This window comes from Pezoporus flaviventris, unplaced genomic scaffold, assembly GCF_033815535.1.
Source record: "Pezoporus flaviventris isolate CSIRO_AGI_PZ_B2104156 unplaced genomic scaffold, CSIRO_AGI_Pfla_v1 ptg000002l, whole genome shotgun sequence".
NCBI lineage: Eukaryota > Metazoa > Chordata > Aves > Psittaciformes > Psittacidae > Pezoporus > Pezoporus flaviventris.
The window spans coordinates 81,659,193-81,673,576 of NW_026892550.1; the positions used below are offsets into that span (position 1 = coordinate 81,659,193).

Genomic DNA, 14,384 nt, shown 5'->3' on the forward strand with positions numbered 1-14,384 from the left:
ATTTATGGTGGTTAGGAAAAATAGACCAAGAATAATCCACAAGACTTATTTCCTAGGGAATTTATCCCATACTATTTTATTCAAAAGAAAAACATTGATTACTTTTCATTGAAAAACCAACTGAAGAGATTCTTAAATATATCTCAGTGATTGCTTCCTTGATTGGTGATACACCTGGAAGGTTATGACACATTTGAGGCATTTTTCATAAGCATAGCTTGTTTTTAAGTCTCAAGTTATATCAAACTAGAAATGTCTTGTCAGTCTCTTAACCCATTAGCTTCCTGGAAGTGCGCCATCTTTCAGCTACTTCACAGATGCAAAAGGCTGGATAAAGCGGACAGGAGTTTTTCTTACTCACCTATTGCAAGGTGCTTTAGAAAGAGTCTAACACATTCCCGAAGGCAAATAGGCTAAAAATTCCTCATCCTGGTGACAACAATACACTGGGGCTTTTTTTTTTTTACCAGAATGAGCAGTATAAATACAAAAGCTGAACAGAATAATGGACTTTGCCAGTGCAGTGAAATAAATACCTGCTAGGTCATAAAAATGTCATTTCCAGCTATGCTCCAGGATTTCTCAATTCACCTTCCACATGCCAACAGAAAATGGACAGGATTCGTGAACTTCATCATCAACATAAAATTAGGATATATATAGCAGCTATTATAACTAAATCACTAATTTCAAAATGTGCTCAGTCCCACAAAAATAGCACCCTTGTAAAGATACAGTCAAAGGGTTTCTTAGGCTAGAAAGTCCTTCTAATCTCAAACTACTGAAATCACTGATCCTTTCACAGGCTGTGGTACATCAAGACTTACCATGAATGTTTTAAAAGCATCACATTCCTCCCAGTTGAGTCTTGCGATGAGCTTTTAGAACTCTCTCCTTCTGACTGTCATGTTACCAACCTTCCTTTCCAGCTCTCTTTACATTTCCCCTCCAGCTGTGTGTCTCGTCATGGGAGCACAGGCTGAACCAACAGTGTGGAGTGACAGGGCTCAATGGAAGGTACAAAGATTACTTACTTTTTTTTATATGGAGGCATCTCACTTTTCCTCTTGTCACAGTATTGATTGCATTGTGCAAAATCACTAGCTAGATTCAGGATCTCTGTTGCTCTTAGTATTTTCCTCTATACAGGAAGGAACATACATATAAATGCCTGATAAGCATGCTAAAACAATAATCATCTGCACAAATATGTACAAACTCATCTTGTAAATCAGAACTACTACAAAAGCAGCTGATTTACAAAACACTTCTTTATGCTGACACCAACTTTTAAACACACCTCAGCCCCTGTAGTGATTCATTTTCAGGAAGGTTTGAAGGAGTAAACATCATTCATGCACATGTCCTAAATTTTGGTCCTTGATCCAGCTGTTTCTCAAGACTTTTGGGGTCCCCTGCCCAGCTTGCCAGCATCTAACATGGTATTAAAAGGGCAGAGTAAGTCTCAAGCTCTTATGGTCCTACTGGCTAGCCATGGCCATCGCAGCTTTCCAGTCATACCACATCCCTCAACGGAATATCAGGCAGGCTTTCAGGCCAAATTCTTCCCTTGTACTGGACTCCAGGCATCAGCATTAAAGAAACTGGTAAGTCACAAGAGACAAGGACTAACTTTACTATCTTTTAAGAGGAAATTAATAAATAGAATCATGTAAGTATCAAAAAACATATGAAAGAAAAACTTTCTAGTTGCAACAGTTCTGAGATCCTTTCTCTAGCTAAGTCTCTCTATTAACTTTTCCATAAATAAATGCGAAGGCAGAGGTCACTGACTGACTGCACCATGTCTTTCTTGTGGAACACTTGTGCACGTCCACACTGGCACAGAGGTGCTGATCTCCATGGACAATGCACAACTTCACGAGACATTCTCATACTCCTGGATGAGGCCACTGTGGATGTTTTTTCATGTAAACCAAGAGATAGGCTGTTTCTCCCCTGTGGAAACAAAGAAAAGGCAAAACAAGATGTATGTTTGAAGATTAGGGTTGCAAGTAACCTCCCAGGTTTGGTCCTGCTCAGCTTTTTGAGGTCTGTGTCAACCAAACCAGCCCCCTTCAGTGATCCCTAAGGCATCATATTCACTCACTGGCAGCACTATATAGGAGAGATTCTGCTCTCCTGCATCTCCAGTACATCCCTGGCAATATGCAGTTCAAACCATTTGTCTTCCCTCTCTTTGCTATCCTCATTCCAAACCCCAGAGGAACGTTTGGTAAAAACAGGTATGTTTGCTTACCAGTGGAGGTTGGAATGTCCATAGGTGCATTTCACATCATCCCACGATACCTAGAGAAATAAAACACAAGAGGAGGCTGGTAAAAGCTCTCAAGAGAGGGACACATTGTGATACCAGCACAGCAATTCTTTTAAGAAGAGTGGTATAGGGATACTTCCAGAAACTAAACACCCTTTAATAAATGGGTTTATTGTTTTTACTCCTTGAGGAAAAACAGTTCCTTTCCTTCTTCTGAATACATACGTTAAACAGATCCAGAGTACATAAAGTAGGGTATACAGTGAATGGCTGCTTCTGCACATTGCAAAGCAGAACCCAAGGCCTTGTTTGGTACAGAAGCTACAGCAGCTCTGCCCTCAGCTCAGAGTACATTGCAGCAGAAGAATGAGGTGCACAGAGCTCTGCAGCTTCTGTTTTCTTCCCTGGTTCTCTCTAATGAGCAAATGGAGAGACCGAATGGGATCTCGAGGAGTAACCAGGAAGCTACAAAAGAAATGTGGGTTTGTCTCCTCACCTGGCAAACCTCAGAGTCGTTGAAGCAATACCATTTACATTCTGTGAGACTTCGAATATAGGCACAATAGTGTCCACAGCTAATTGATCCTGAATGGGCAATGACAGCAAAAAGGTCATACTGCCAGCCAGCCTGTGAAGAACCACAAAGAGTGACTTTTAGTCCAGCAATTCTCATTTGCCATTGGCTAAAGAAGATTCAGCAGCCAGGGCAGCAAGAATGTGTGTTTTGTGAGGAAAAAGGAGGCAGATTAGACTGGCCTTGAGGATCCTGCGCTTTCTGTTCTTACCCTCAGAGTTTTGCTTATCAGCTATGGGGCTGTCAGCCTCCCTGGCACCCTGAACACAGGAACATGAGAAAGGCTGTAGGACAGCAAAGGGGCAGCAAACACTGCAGCCAACACTGCACCAGTGAGGTCTGGCTGTTGCCACACTTTGCCTTGTTATTTCTCAGTAAGGGGAACAGATCCACCCTCAGCTGCTTGGCAAAGCTGTTGCCTCCCTGCTAACCTTAACTCTGTGCAAACAACACTACATGGGAAACTGCCAGGAATGGAATTCCCCTGTCTTGGACTGGTGACCTCTCCAAAGCAGTGGGTCTGCTGCTCACACTGAGACCATCTTGAGCTGGAGTCCAAACCACACGAGGGAAGTTGCATCTAAGACACTGTTTACAGTGTCTGGATTTGGTCATCCAAATGAACTGTGTTTTCATCTTTTCTTTAGTATGTTTAGAACTGGAAGAAAAATGTTATGCTAAACACTCACAAAAAAAAATAAAAAAGAAGTTGGGGTCTTATTTGTAAAGCCTCTTTCTTGTCCTTATGGCAGAAAGCTTCAGTTATGGTGCCTTTGGTGGTTAAATCTGAGCACAGAAAGTTGAATAATGCCTGAACCACTTAAAACCATGAGATGTGAGAGAGCACCATGCATAGGCAAAGCCTGAGATGAACATTTTTAAGACAGGTGCTTTGAACCGAGGCAAGTACTGATGTCACCTCTTAAGGTTTTATGAGACTTGAGCACAGGGGAGAAGAAAATGTCCTTTTAAACCAGGGCATTAGGAGTATCTCACCTTTTCATTGTCATCTGCTTGGCACTGACTTTCTGTCAAGACTGCATTGAAATCAAGGTCTTGCGGGAATGGCAGGTAGTGACTAAGCTTGTGAATGTGGGCTGCTTTTTCGAAGCAGAAACGCTTCAGGTGTATGGTCAGGGTCTGTGGCAGATGGACTAGCTTCATGCTCTGTAAAGCAATAAGTAACATCATTGAAAACTAAGGAACAAGACCTGGGGAGGTGGGGTGGAAACAACCATTGTCACCCTGTGAACAGTCAGAGCTACAGTGAATGAATGCCAGTTCCACTGGACAGCAGATGCTTTTGCAGCTCATCTGGATTTGTGATAAGCAAGTTTCTCAACTTCAGCATTGGTTTTCTCAAGGGTTGCTTCCTTTCTAGCCTGCTTTCTGAACCCTAGGTTAGTAGCAACAGGTAGGTGAGGAGAGGCAAGGCAATTTTCTTGTGACATTTGGTCACCAGAGGTCCACGGAGGTTGACAACCTCACAGCTCATCCCTTCCACCACTGCCTTTGTTGATATTACTGTTGCTGCCGCCATGGCTGCCAACAAGACATATGGATGTACTGTGGCCCTGGAGGTGACTCAATGGGAAGTACCTCCGAGCCCTGAGCTGAGGCAGTCTCCCCCCCGCACCTCTCTTTGCCAGCTGATGAATTAGCTGTTTCATGAAGAGGCAAATGTATTGAAGAGATCAACACCGTAAAAAATGGGGAGGGCAGTGGAAAACAGGGAAGAAAGGAAATCACCCTAAGATATCCTACTTTTATGTGTATGCACAGCTCCAGTAACATGTTCTTGTCTACCTCTGGAGCTATGCAGCAGTGTAGAGCCCTACAGCAGAAGCGCAACATAGAATCATAGAATCACAGCATCATAGAATGGTTTGGGTTGGAAATGACCTTAAGATCATCTAGTTCCAACCCCCTGCCATGGGCAGGGATGCCTCACACTAACATAAACCAACTTTTCTGCTGATACAAAAATGCTGCATCCCTTGGTGGCTTATATGAAAACCCATAAAATCGTTATCTTGTTGCTAGAGCTACATCTACATTAAGGAACTTCTTAACAGGAAAGATGCATGTGGTTTTTATCTAGCTGACATTGCTGCACTGACAAAGCTTTGTATTGCTGATCTCCTCAAACTGATATGGTTGAGTCCTTTCCCCACCCTTCCCAGTCCTAAAGGGAGTTCTGTGTAGAAGAGAAATATGGGGAAATAATTATCTGATTACCTGCAGAAAAGGTGTCTTTCTTCCACACCGGTCACAGAAACACATGTTGTGATCAGTCAGCTCTTCTGGATGGAAAAAGCATTGCAGGCAGTCCTTCTAAGGAGACAGAGGAGATTTCTTTCAACTGAATTCCTTCAAGCCAGATTTCCATTTTTACTTTGTTTCACAGGGTACAAGCAAGCAGCAAAGCTACAGAAGGCATATTGTATTCAAAGGACAAAAGATAATAATAAGAAATTTAGAACTCCTCAAAATAAAGAAGAAATGTGAATGAGAAAAGATCACCCCAGAGTACCAGACACCCTGCAGAGATTCTTAGAGATTCTACCTGAGTCCAGGACACACCAGTGCTGCAAAAAAAAAAGGCTCCCACAGTGAACAGGGGATAATCTTCTTCCTAAGGAGCCAGTGCTGGCACTAACTTACTAGAGTCTTCAGCATGCGGCAATTGGAATCCAGCAGTGGGAGTGGAAGGGTTAACATGCTGCTGTTCTTCTTTTCCTCAAAAGAGCACTTCTGACAGGCCAGGTGCTCCTGTATACAGATAGTGTACAAATCACTCAGCTCTTCAACCTGTAGGGGTAAAAAAAGGCCAAAACAAGGTTTATGAAGAACACAGCTGAGGTATTTTCCTCTGTGAGTAGGAAAGACCACATGGACACGTTTCTTCACACAGTGTTACTACTTTAAGGCTTGACCCCAGATCTGACACTGACTTACATGGACAGTTCATTTATTGGAGAACAACTGCTTCCCCTCATCACATAGCAGAGGGGACAGTCTACAACAAGACCAGACAAATGTCTGCTTTGGTAAAGAATTCTACTGTTTTGTCTGGAACTGCAACAGGAGCCTGTCTTCTATATGAACAAAACTATGGCAGTGGGTTGAGGAAGAGTTACTTTTCTCTTACCTTACACAGCTCCCCTGGGAGGAACCGTCATACACATAACATGCTAACAATGAATAATTACAATGAAATGCACATGGCTGACTTCAAAGAACAGAGAAGCTGTGTCAAGATACACCAGTGTTGCAAAAAAATCAAACCTTTTGTCATTAATTGGTTCTCCCATGAGAATGGAGACCCTAGCAGGCTCAAAAAGTAGGATGAACAGAAGTTAATTGTGATTCATAATTTTGAAGCCTATGAAATCAAGATTCCCTCTCCCATTACATCACACATAACAAGGGCCAAAAGATCTTGTGTTCTTTTCAGTGATTGTTCTTACCAGCTCTGGCTTTTTCATCTGCTTCTTTATCAAGTTCCAGAGGGTCAGAAAGAGCTGAGCGGCATCATGCTGCACAAACACTGGACAAACAGAAAACACAACCTTGATCGGTATTATGAACAGCACTCAGCAGACTTCCTGCAGATGGCAACGGGAAATTCATTGACCCCCATTAGATCCAGTCTATTCTTCCCTTGGCACTCCTTGTCAGGGACAGAGCTTAGACTGGAAATGAATGTCCCCATGTGACCCAGGCAGGCAGTGGGAAAAGATGGGAGGGTTCGAGTGTCCCATTGTAGAACCCAGTGCAAAAGTCATGTACTTGTCACCAGATGCAGTGCTGTCCTATTTTAGCTTTTATATGATAAAGATCAGAGCATTTGAATATACTGTGTGTATATGCACATGTAAACAGACCCTCCACATCCCACTGTCTCCGGTCCCCCATGCATTTAACACTCTCTGTCCTTTGGGACCCTGCCCAGGTGGGAGGTTAAGCCAGCAATTTTTTTTCTCTGCCCTTATAACAAGGAACAGGAAGGATATGATTTATATCCTTGGCGATCTGGGTGAGCTCAGTATCTTTTCCACACGATCCCTTCCTTCTAATAAGAAATAGCAGCTGTTTCACTATTATCATGCCAGTATAGCAAGACAAATCAAGCTATAAGCTGTCCTCTCTCTGCCTTGCACAGCCCATTCCCTCTGGCCAGTATCAGTAGCTGAGTCTTCTACCAGTCTGATAGTCTTCCTACACTTTGGACATCAGCAAGGATATCTAGCAGGAGCATTTTCTTTCTTTTATTTTCCCCTCTTCACAAGTAAGATACATCTCTCTCACTACTACACACCATCATGTACCTAACTCCTCACATTTCTGAATCTCTGAATGAGGTGTCAGAGTTTGCACTTCTTCTTAATGCTCGAAAATTAACATCTCTGGTCTGCAGAATGAGGTGGGCATGAGGTGGCGCTGCTTACATTTCACTTCGTATGCTGAAAGACAGTAAGCCAGGGCTATGGGATAAACAGCTTTCTGCTTGCCACATTGCATCTCTTCCAACAGCAGGAGCATTTGGTATGGGACATTCTTCTGCTGCTGCTCAGCATATAGTGGCACCGTGATCCTATCAAGAGAAGTGATATGAATGGTAATCGAGTGGTACAATGAAGAAATATTTGACATCACACCTGAAGAAGCAAAGGGGGATAGCACAGAAAGCAACTCAAGAGGAACCAGAATGGGCTTGTTTTCAGCAAAAGAAGGAAAAAGGGGAAGCAGACACCTGCACTAGCTCATCCCAAAGTGCCGGCTGACCATTTTAAAGTAAAAGGCCACAATTCTAAGTTGGCCTTCTCATGAATAAGGGGCAAACCGAGCAGGATCTGAAGTGCTTTCTAGCCTTGAGAAACAACATTCAGGATAGAGCAAGTTTTAGAGCTGTTCTTGCCTCTCACCTGCTCATGCCTTGATTCTCAACATAACCTCAGCACTTTATCAACACGTATAAAATGCTTGTATTTCAACCAGATGACAACTGGAAAGCTCTTTACCCTCCCTAAATTTATTGCAGTCCACGGGTTTTTCTAAGTCTTTCTTCAAATAGCACTGGTAACCTTCTGGTTACCAGTTACTGATAGTTACTGGTAACTATCTCACCATATAGCTTTGCCCATTTACGACACTTCTCATCTCTGCATCTCTGTAACTTGTCTTCTTCCCTCTTTGCACACTGGTAGGCATGTAAGAAATTTGGAGAAAGGAGGACTGAATAGGAATGATCCACTTAGATGATTAAAGCTGCAGTGACCCGAGTAAAAGCAAATCAAACCAGTTATTACTGTGGTTGGTAGGGAAGCAGAAGCCCGAATCTTCAGCATGAACAAACAGGAAGCATGGCCAAGCAAAACAAAATAACACTATGTATTTGTCCTCTGCAACAACACTTACTCTTCTGTATCAGGTACTAGCCAGGACAATCAGAGGACAGAGCCTATGGATCACAATATGTTTACTTTCACACGTTTAAAGTTACAAAATTAATAGTGGGTTACACACAACACATCCTTTAGTTATAGCAGCCTATGAGTAAACAACGAATAAAATCATATCCTGTTATGAAAAAGGGAGATACAAGTCTTGAAGACTCAGTTCAAGGCTGTACCTTACCAGCGTGCAAATGGCACATGAATCAGAGATGACTAACAAGTCATCTGCAACTGCTACCTTTGCAGGACCTAGGCTGTGTGTAACAGACACAACAAGGCAGAGACCTTGCTGAATAAGTTGAAAGCACCTTGTGAGCACCTTGATGATCCAAGCCTTCAAATGCACCTCACACAGACAAAAGGAGTGGAGACAACAGAGCAACAATGGGAGTATCTTAGGTAGTTCAAACCAGTGGTACCTTCGAAGTATCCTTGTGAAATGTATATTCATGAAGAACACTTGGAGCAGGGAGTTCAGACAGCAGCTGTGTCCAATGTTGTACAGTCCAATGGCTCCTGCAGGCACAGAAAAAGAGGAAGTGAGTCCTGGAAACAGGTACAAGAAAAGAAAGTGACAATTACTTGGAAGTGATAAACTCCTCTTGCACACATTCAGCCATTCAGGATATAGGAGCAGCATCTTGGTCAGGCCTCAGAAAGTGTTCAATCTTATTCTTATGTTGCTCAAGCAGATAACATGTATTTTTGTTTGGTAACTGACAGGAAAAACCCAAATAAACCTGGATTATGATGCTCAGATGTCTCCCAGTTGATCTCTTTTCAGTCCTTTCATAACACATCTAAACATAAAATAAAAAACTTCACAGAAGTCAAAGGCTGCCTGTATGAGGATTTTTATTTAGCCTTTTACACAGCCAGGCTTAATGACAATTAATTATGTTTTATATAAGGCTTAATTAACAAAATAAAGAGCTACATGTGGGACCACATGTTAGCTGTCCACCACACAGGCTTCAGGTTTCCCCTTCAGCCTACCTCTGCTGTTCTATGTCTCAAAGAAAGGAACTAGCTTGAGAGAAGTGGAAAAAGCAAGCCACAGCTGTTCATACTGCATCTAAAAAGACAGCATATTCTGTGCCCCAAAGTAGTATAAGTAACCGTGGTCAGAAATTTGAAGTTTTTCTTCTGAATTCATCACAAAAGGGAGAGAGGACATGGAATGGAAACTCAGAACAACTCTGGAATGCATACAATTGGTGGTAAGGGTGGGCTGTAGCTGAAAAAGAACAGTATGTACACCTGAAATATTGATGGAAGCTTTTGAGAGGCCAATCTAGTGATGCAGCAGAATAACTAGGGCCTTGTCCATGGTTCAGCAAATCTGCAAGCAATGCTGGCTATGTTTGGAAAGAGACAGGGACAGCATCTAGACCTTTTTGGCTACAATGGCAAATCTGAGGACTTAAAATTAGAAAAAGCCTCGAGATCCTCATGTAATCCCTCCCCCCCAAAAAAAAAAAAAAAAAACAAAAAACAAAAACAAAACAAAACAAACCCAAACCCAAAATGGTTACTTGGCAGGGCAAAATTAGAATCACCTGTATATTCCTCAGGGAAAAGGTAAAAGAATAGGAGAAAATGTAACCTAAGGACAGAGAATGGAACAGCAGGTATTAGTATGAGTGAGGGATAGACAAAACATTATTACCGTTTTTTAAGTCTGCCACACCAAAGACTGATGTTAGCCTCTGGACTTTGGCCTTCAGCTCTTCAGCATCCTCTTCGTTATTTTGTACTTTTGCTTCTGCCTTCATAGTCTCTGTTAGTGCCATCTCTAGTTTCTTGTTTGTTTCCTGACATCCACTTCTTTGTCCCATCAACAGTGCTTTACAAAGACAGAAGGGCTGCAGAAAGACACAGAAAGATCAGAAAGAGGAGGACCACCCAAAAGCACAGGATTTGTCTTTGAATGGGGTATTTTCATTATGAAAAAGCTGGAATGTCAATAAAATTAGTAAGATCACTGCAACAGCATTTGATAAATTTAAATTAAGACAGGGTATTGTAGGTGTGCTGGGTATTGGCAAGGTAACAGACATGGAGCTTGATGGCAATTGCACATCTTGTTCTCTTCCTTTTGTGGCTAAATAAATAAATGAACCTTTGGTTCTGCATAGCCAGGGAGCCACAGATATCTCTGTTCAGGAAGATTTGGTAAATAATATGCTTAAAATTGTGCAAATGGGAGATGACGCAAAACTCCTGTGTTTAGTAAAAGTATCTGAAGTATCCCAAGCATTCAAAAGGGCAAATTTCACCTTGTCTACACCTTTGAATTGATAAACATTAGTTTGTTTTCTATACTGGGATCTCTGCATTGTTTTCTAGTTACAGCTCTACTGTGGCACTTTGGAGTGTAATTTTAAAAGCATTTAAGCACCTAAATATCAGCTTGTTCTTATGCTCCTTCAAGTGATCACAGGCGAAGTAACTGTTTAAACAAAAGAACCATTACAATGCCTTGATTTGCAAGCCAGTATTGAACAGACTATTGCACTCGTCAGTCTCTCATAACTTATCTACCGGCTACTTAAATAAAAGATTAAAAAGTCACCAAACTAAAGCAAGGTAAAAATACCCAGGACAAAGCGATGTGACAAATGTTCAAACGCAGTTACACAGAAACGAAACTTTCTTCAAGCCCACGTCCAACAGGAAGGCAGAATCATAAAAAAAATGTATGCTTAGGGAAGAATTTGTGAGGATGGAAAAATAAAACACAAACCAAATGCTCAGAAATTAATATTCTACAAATACTAGACGGCACATAAAATGAATCTGAGGCCAGCTGCTGAGAGAGTGAAGAATAACCAAAAAATACTGGTTCTGCCTTGCACAAAAAAGAAAATCTTTGCTTTAAAAGCACATTATTTTTCAGGTTAACTGTGGCCAATAATGTCAAATATAAAATCTTAAGATTTAGGTAGGGAAACCAGAAATCGATTTATTTCCCCCCCAGTTGTTGCATTTAATCTCAAGTATACTTTTTCCTGACTGTACTCTTAATTCTGTACTTTCAAGGTTTACTTTTGAACATTAGGTGTCATAGACTCAGATTCTCTGAATATTGTCAAATTTGCTGAGGAGTTTTATTGGGGGGGGAGAAATAAACTTAGACACTCAATAGATTCAAAAATAGTACTTTTAATAGCCGAACCCCGTGATGAGAATAGCTACTCAGGAAAACAGAAATTTGACTTGATTTCTTCCTCAGCAAAACAGCATCTGAACTCTCTCTGCCCCTTCTCTGACAAGGATTTAATGAGGCATTCAGGTTTCTGAAGGCCCAGCTGGAGCACAAGCTCATCTGTGCTTACACTGCGAGACCAACTGGTTTTAGTTGGTACAATATCATCCAGGAGGTAAGTAATACAGCCAGTGGAGATGCCAAAAGAGACGTAAAGGAGGAGGATAGGCAGGGCAGAGGTACCTAAACAACAGCTAGAGATGTACTGGGCATGAGGTGAACTTGCAAGACAACACAGCTTTTGGCAAGAGACGTAGGATTAAGGTGGCAGTGGGTGAAAGAGAAAGCTCAGGTCTAAAAGGCTTTGCGTGATCTGAGAAATAAGTGGAAAGATATTAGGGCAGATACAGAGATGGGAGCATTTGGGTCTCCGGTTCGATGAAATCCTCCCCCAGGTGGAGATGGGATCCCTGGTGTGGAGGCAGGGGCACGAACACGGTTTCCCAACCCTTGCATGGAACTGCCATTTTAGGGATATCAGAAATATGGCATTCCTAAGATTTGCACTTGACTTTCCTTTCCCTGCATAACTCTATAAAAACCTGGTGAGGAGCAGGCTCCCCTCTTGCCCCTAATTTCTTCTCTCTCACTGGAGGCGCAGGGTTGTTTCTCAGTTTCTTTTGCAGGTCAGGGGTAGGACTCAGTACTGCTCCCTTGGCCACGCTAGCACCAGGCAGAGAAAAAGTAGTGGTGATACCTTCTCATACCCTCCGCCCCATTATCATTGAGCCCTCTCAATTGCCCTCAGCTTGCCCAGTGTCCTCCTTTCACCCCAGTCTGCTCCACAGCCTATATCCATCCTTCCAAGACACCAGCCTCTCACGGCAAACCACCGGCAGCCCCATACCACAGCCCCATACCACAGCCCCAAAGCCCCTCTCTGCCTGAGGGGGACCACCACCTCTGTCCCACGACACCTATTCCCCACCATCACCGCTTCTTTCCCCTCATGGGTACCCTGGGGAGCAGGCAGACAAGGGGATGGTGTTGGGACTGGAGGAGGGCTTCGAGGCAGCAGCCCTGGGATACTTTTCGAAGGGTTCTCAGCCCTTCACTTCCATACTCCTCTGGGATGCGACTGATACAAGATTCCCCACTTTGCTGTCACACTAACACGTTTGTTCAGCTCCCTTTCCCCCCTCTTCTTTCCGTCCCCCCGGCACTCTGTGGCTCTAGCTCATCCCACCTGACAAAACAGCGGAAGCCTTGCTCACCAATTCCCGCAGCCTCGGCGGGTCCTCACATTCACAGCCTCGGGCGCTCGGACCCTGCGTCTCCCCGAAGCGCTCCTCAGGACCACCTCAGCCTGTCGGGCCGGTCCAGCCCTGCCCAGCCACCGGAGGGCCGCCTGCAGCGAGCGAGGCGCAGCGGGGCCGTGAAGGGCAGCGTGGAGGCGGCGGAGTGCGGCCGCTTCTCCTCTCCCCTCGCCGGCTGCGTCAGAGAGCAGCAGCGCCGCTTAGTTTTCATTTCCCGCCCGGCAGAGCGCAGGAACAGAAAGTGAAACTCGCTCAGCAGTGGCCCAGCCCTGGGCAGTCCGGCCCGATGCGGTGGGGCGAGGCGGGATGGAAGAAAGGCGCCCGGGAGACCATAGCCCTCCCTGCACAGGGGCTGCTCACCGCGGCCCAGTCTGCCGATGTCCTGACCCTCTCCGACACCTCGGCCTGGTTCAGTCTGGTTTGTTCTAGGCACTTGGGTTGGAAGGGACCTTCAAGATCACCTAGTTCCGACCCCCCTGCCATGGGCAGAGAAGTTGACCTCTGCAAGAAAAAGCCCTCTTCTTCAGCAGAGGCAGTACCTCAGGAGGTGTGTTCTGCCTGGACTTAGCATGGCTGCTCATTACCTCCCAAAAGCAGATGCATCTTGGGCCAGGCGTTTGTTGGGTTTAGCCACAAAAGCAATAGAAAAGCCGAACTCTTGTCAAGGCCTACCATAGCCTACTCAGAAGCAAGAAATAGCTCATTTAAAATGACCCCAAACAAGTAACTCACTGAGAAACTTAACCCAGGTGGCCAGCTGAAAGCCTCGGCAGTTTTCCTGTCTGATGGTGGGCTGCGGTGTGCAGTGGGATATACAGATGGCGGCACAGTGGTAAGGACCAACTCCAACACTAACCCAAGCTGTGGAATTTCAGGCCTCAATAAGTCACTGATGTCTGGATGATGCCTGTCCACTGATGCTTGGGTGGACACTTCTCCAGTGTGTATGTTAGGTTTCCAGGCTTTCCCTTTCACCCTGCGTATCTGCAGGAGGAATAAAGGGCTGCAGAGCCCCATAAGGAAGCTTTGCTACTCAAAGGATGGCCACTGGTCCAGCTTTGCTCCTCTTGAGGTGGGATAGTTTGAAGGTGAGTGGTGCTTCCCCACAGAGCTCTCTCTGCTGACTCTGGAAATGATGCAGGTGATGCAGGGAGTCCTGCTATGTGTGTGAAATAGATCAAGTCTTTGGGACCCCAGGAGGGAGAGCCCCTGTGTGATTTTGCAGGGCACACTTGACTACCCTCTATAGAGGAGCTCCAGCAGGGTCACAGATGCCATGTCCTTCCCTTGCCACCAGATTGTCCCCAGGGCAGGCTCAAACCCTAATCCCTTCCTGTCTCTGCCTGTAGGGTGTAGGTGTTGCCCCCTTCCACAGGCTGTGCAGAGCTCCTGATGGCTTCTGTCTTCCTTTATTTGCTCCCTAGAAGGTCACTGGTGTCTTGGAGGACCCCTTTGCCCCTCAGAAAAGCCCTATCAGTGAGCTGCTTACATGAATTCATATGTGGTATGCAGAAGCCTTCAGCTGTTGTTTCACTAAGTTACCAAATTC

The 14,384-nt window shown here is 44.2% G+C and overlaps 2 protein-coding genes across 7 annotated transcripts in view; one reads left to right on the plus strand and one right to left on the minus strand.

Moving 5' to 3' along the window:
• Positions 1 to 14,384, plus strand: part of LOC133264792 (aldo-keto reductase family 1 member B1-like) — a 134,430-nt gene that overhangs the window by 28,531 nt on the left and 91,515 nt on the right. The gene's annotated exons all lie outside the window — the stretch shown is intronic.
• On the minus strand, positions 1,613 to 12,961 carry USP18 (ubiquitin specific peptidase 18). 6 transcript variants are annotated; one of them, XM_061444748.1, is made up of 11 exons: positions 12,794 to 12,961; positions 9,981 to 10,157; positions 8,731 to 8,857; positions 7,304 to 7,449; positions 6,323 to 6,402; positions 5,517 to 5,663; positions 5,091 to 5,186; positions 3,849 to 4,019; positions 2,775 to 2,906; positions 2,261 to 2,310; positions 1,613 to 1,959 (listed from the first exon to the last, which is right to left on the minus strand). In XM_061444748.1, the coding sequence occupies exons 2-11, from the start codon at positions 10,147 to 10,149 to the stop codon at positions 1,893 to 1,895; spliced, it is 1,185 nt and encodes a 394-aa protein (XP_061300732.1). In that variant the 5' UTR covers positions 10,150 to 10,157; positions 12,794 to 12,961; the 3' UTR covers positions 1,613 to 1,892. The 6 variants fall into 6 exon arrangements, with proteins under 6 accessions (XP_061300732.1, XP_061300730.1, XP_061300731.1 ...); XM_061444746.1 differs by having other exon boundaries at positions 9,981 to 10,176; XM_061444747.1 differs by having other exon boundaries at positions 12,766 to 12,961.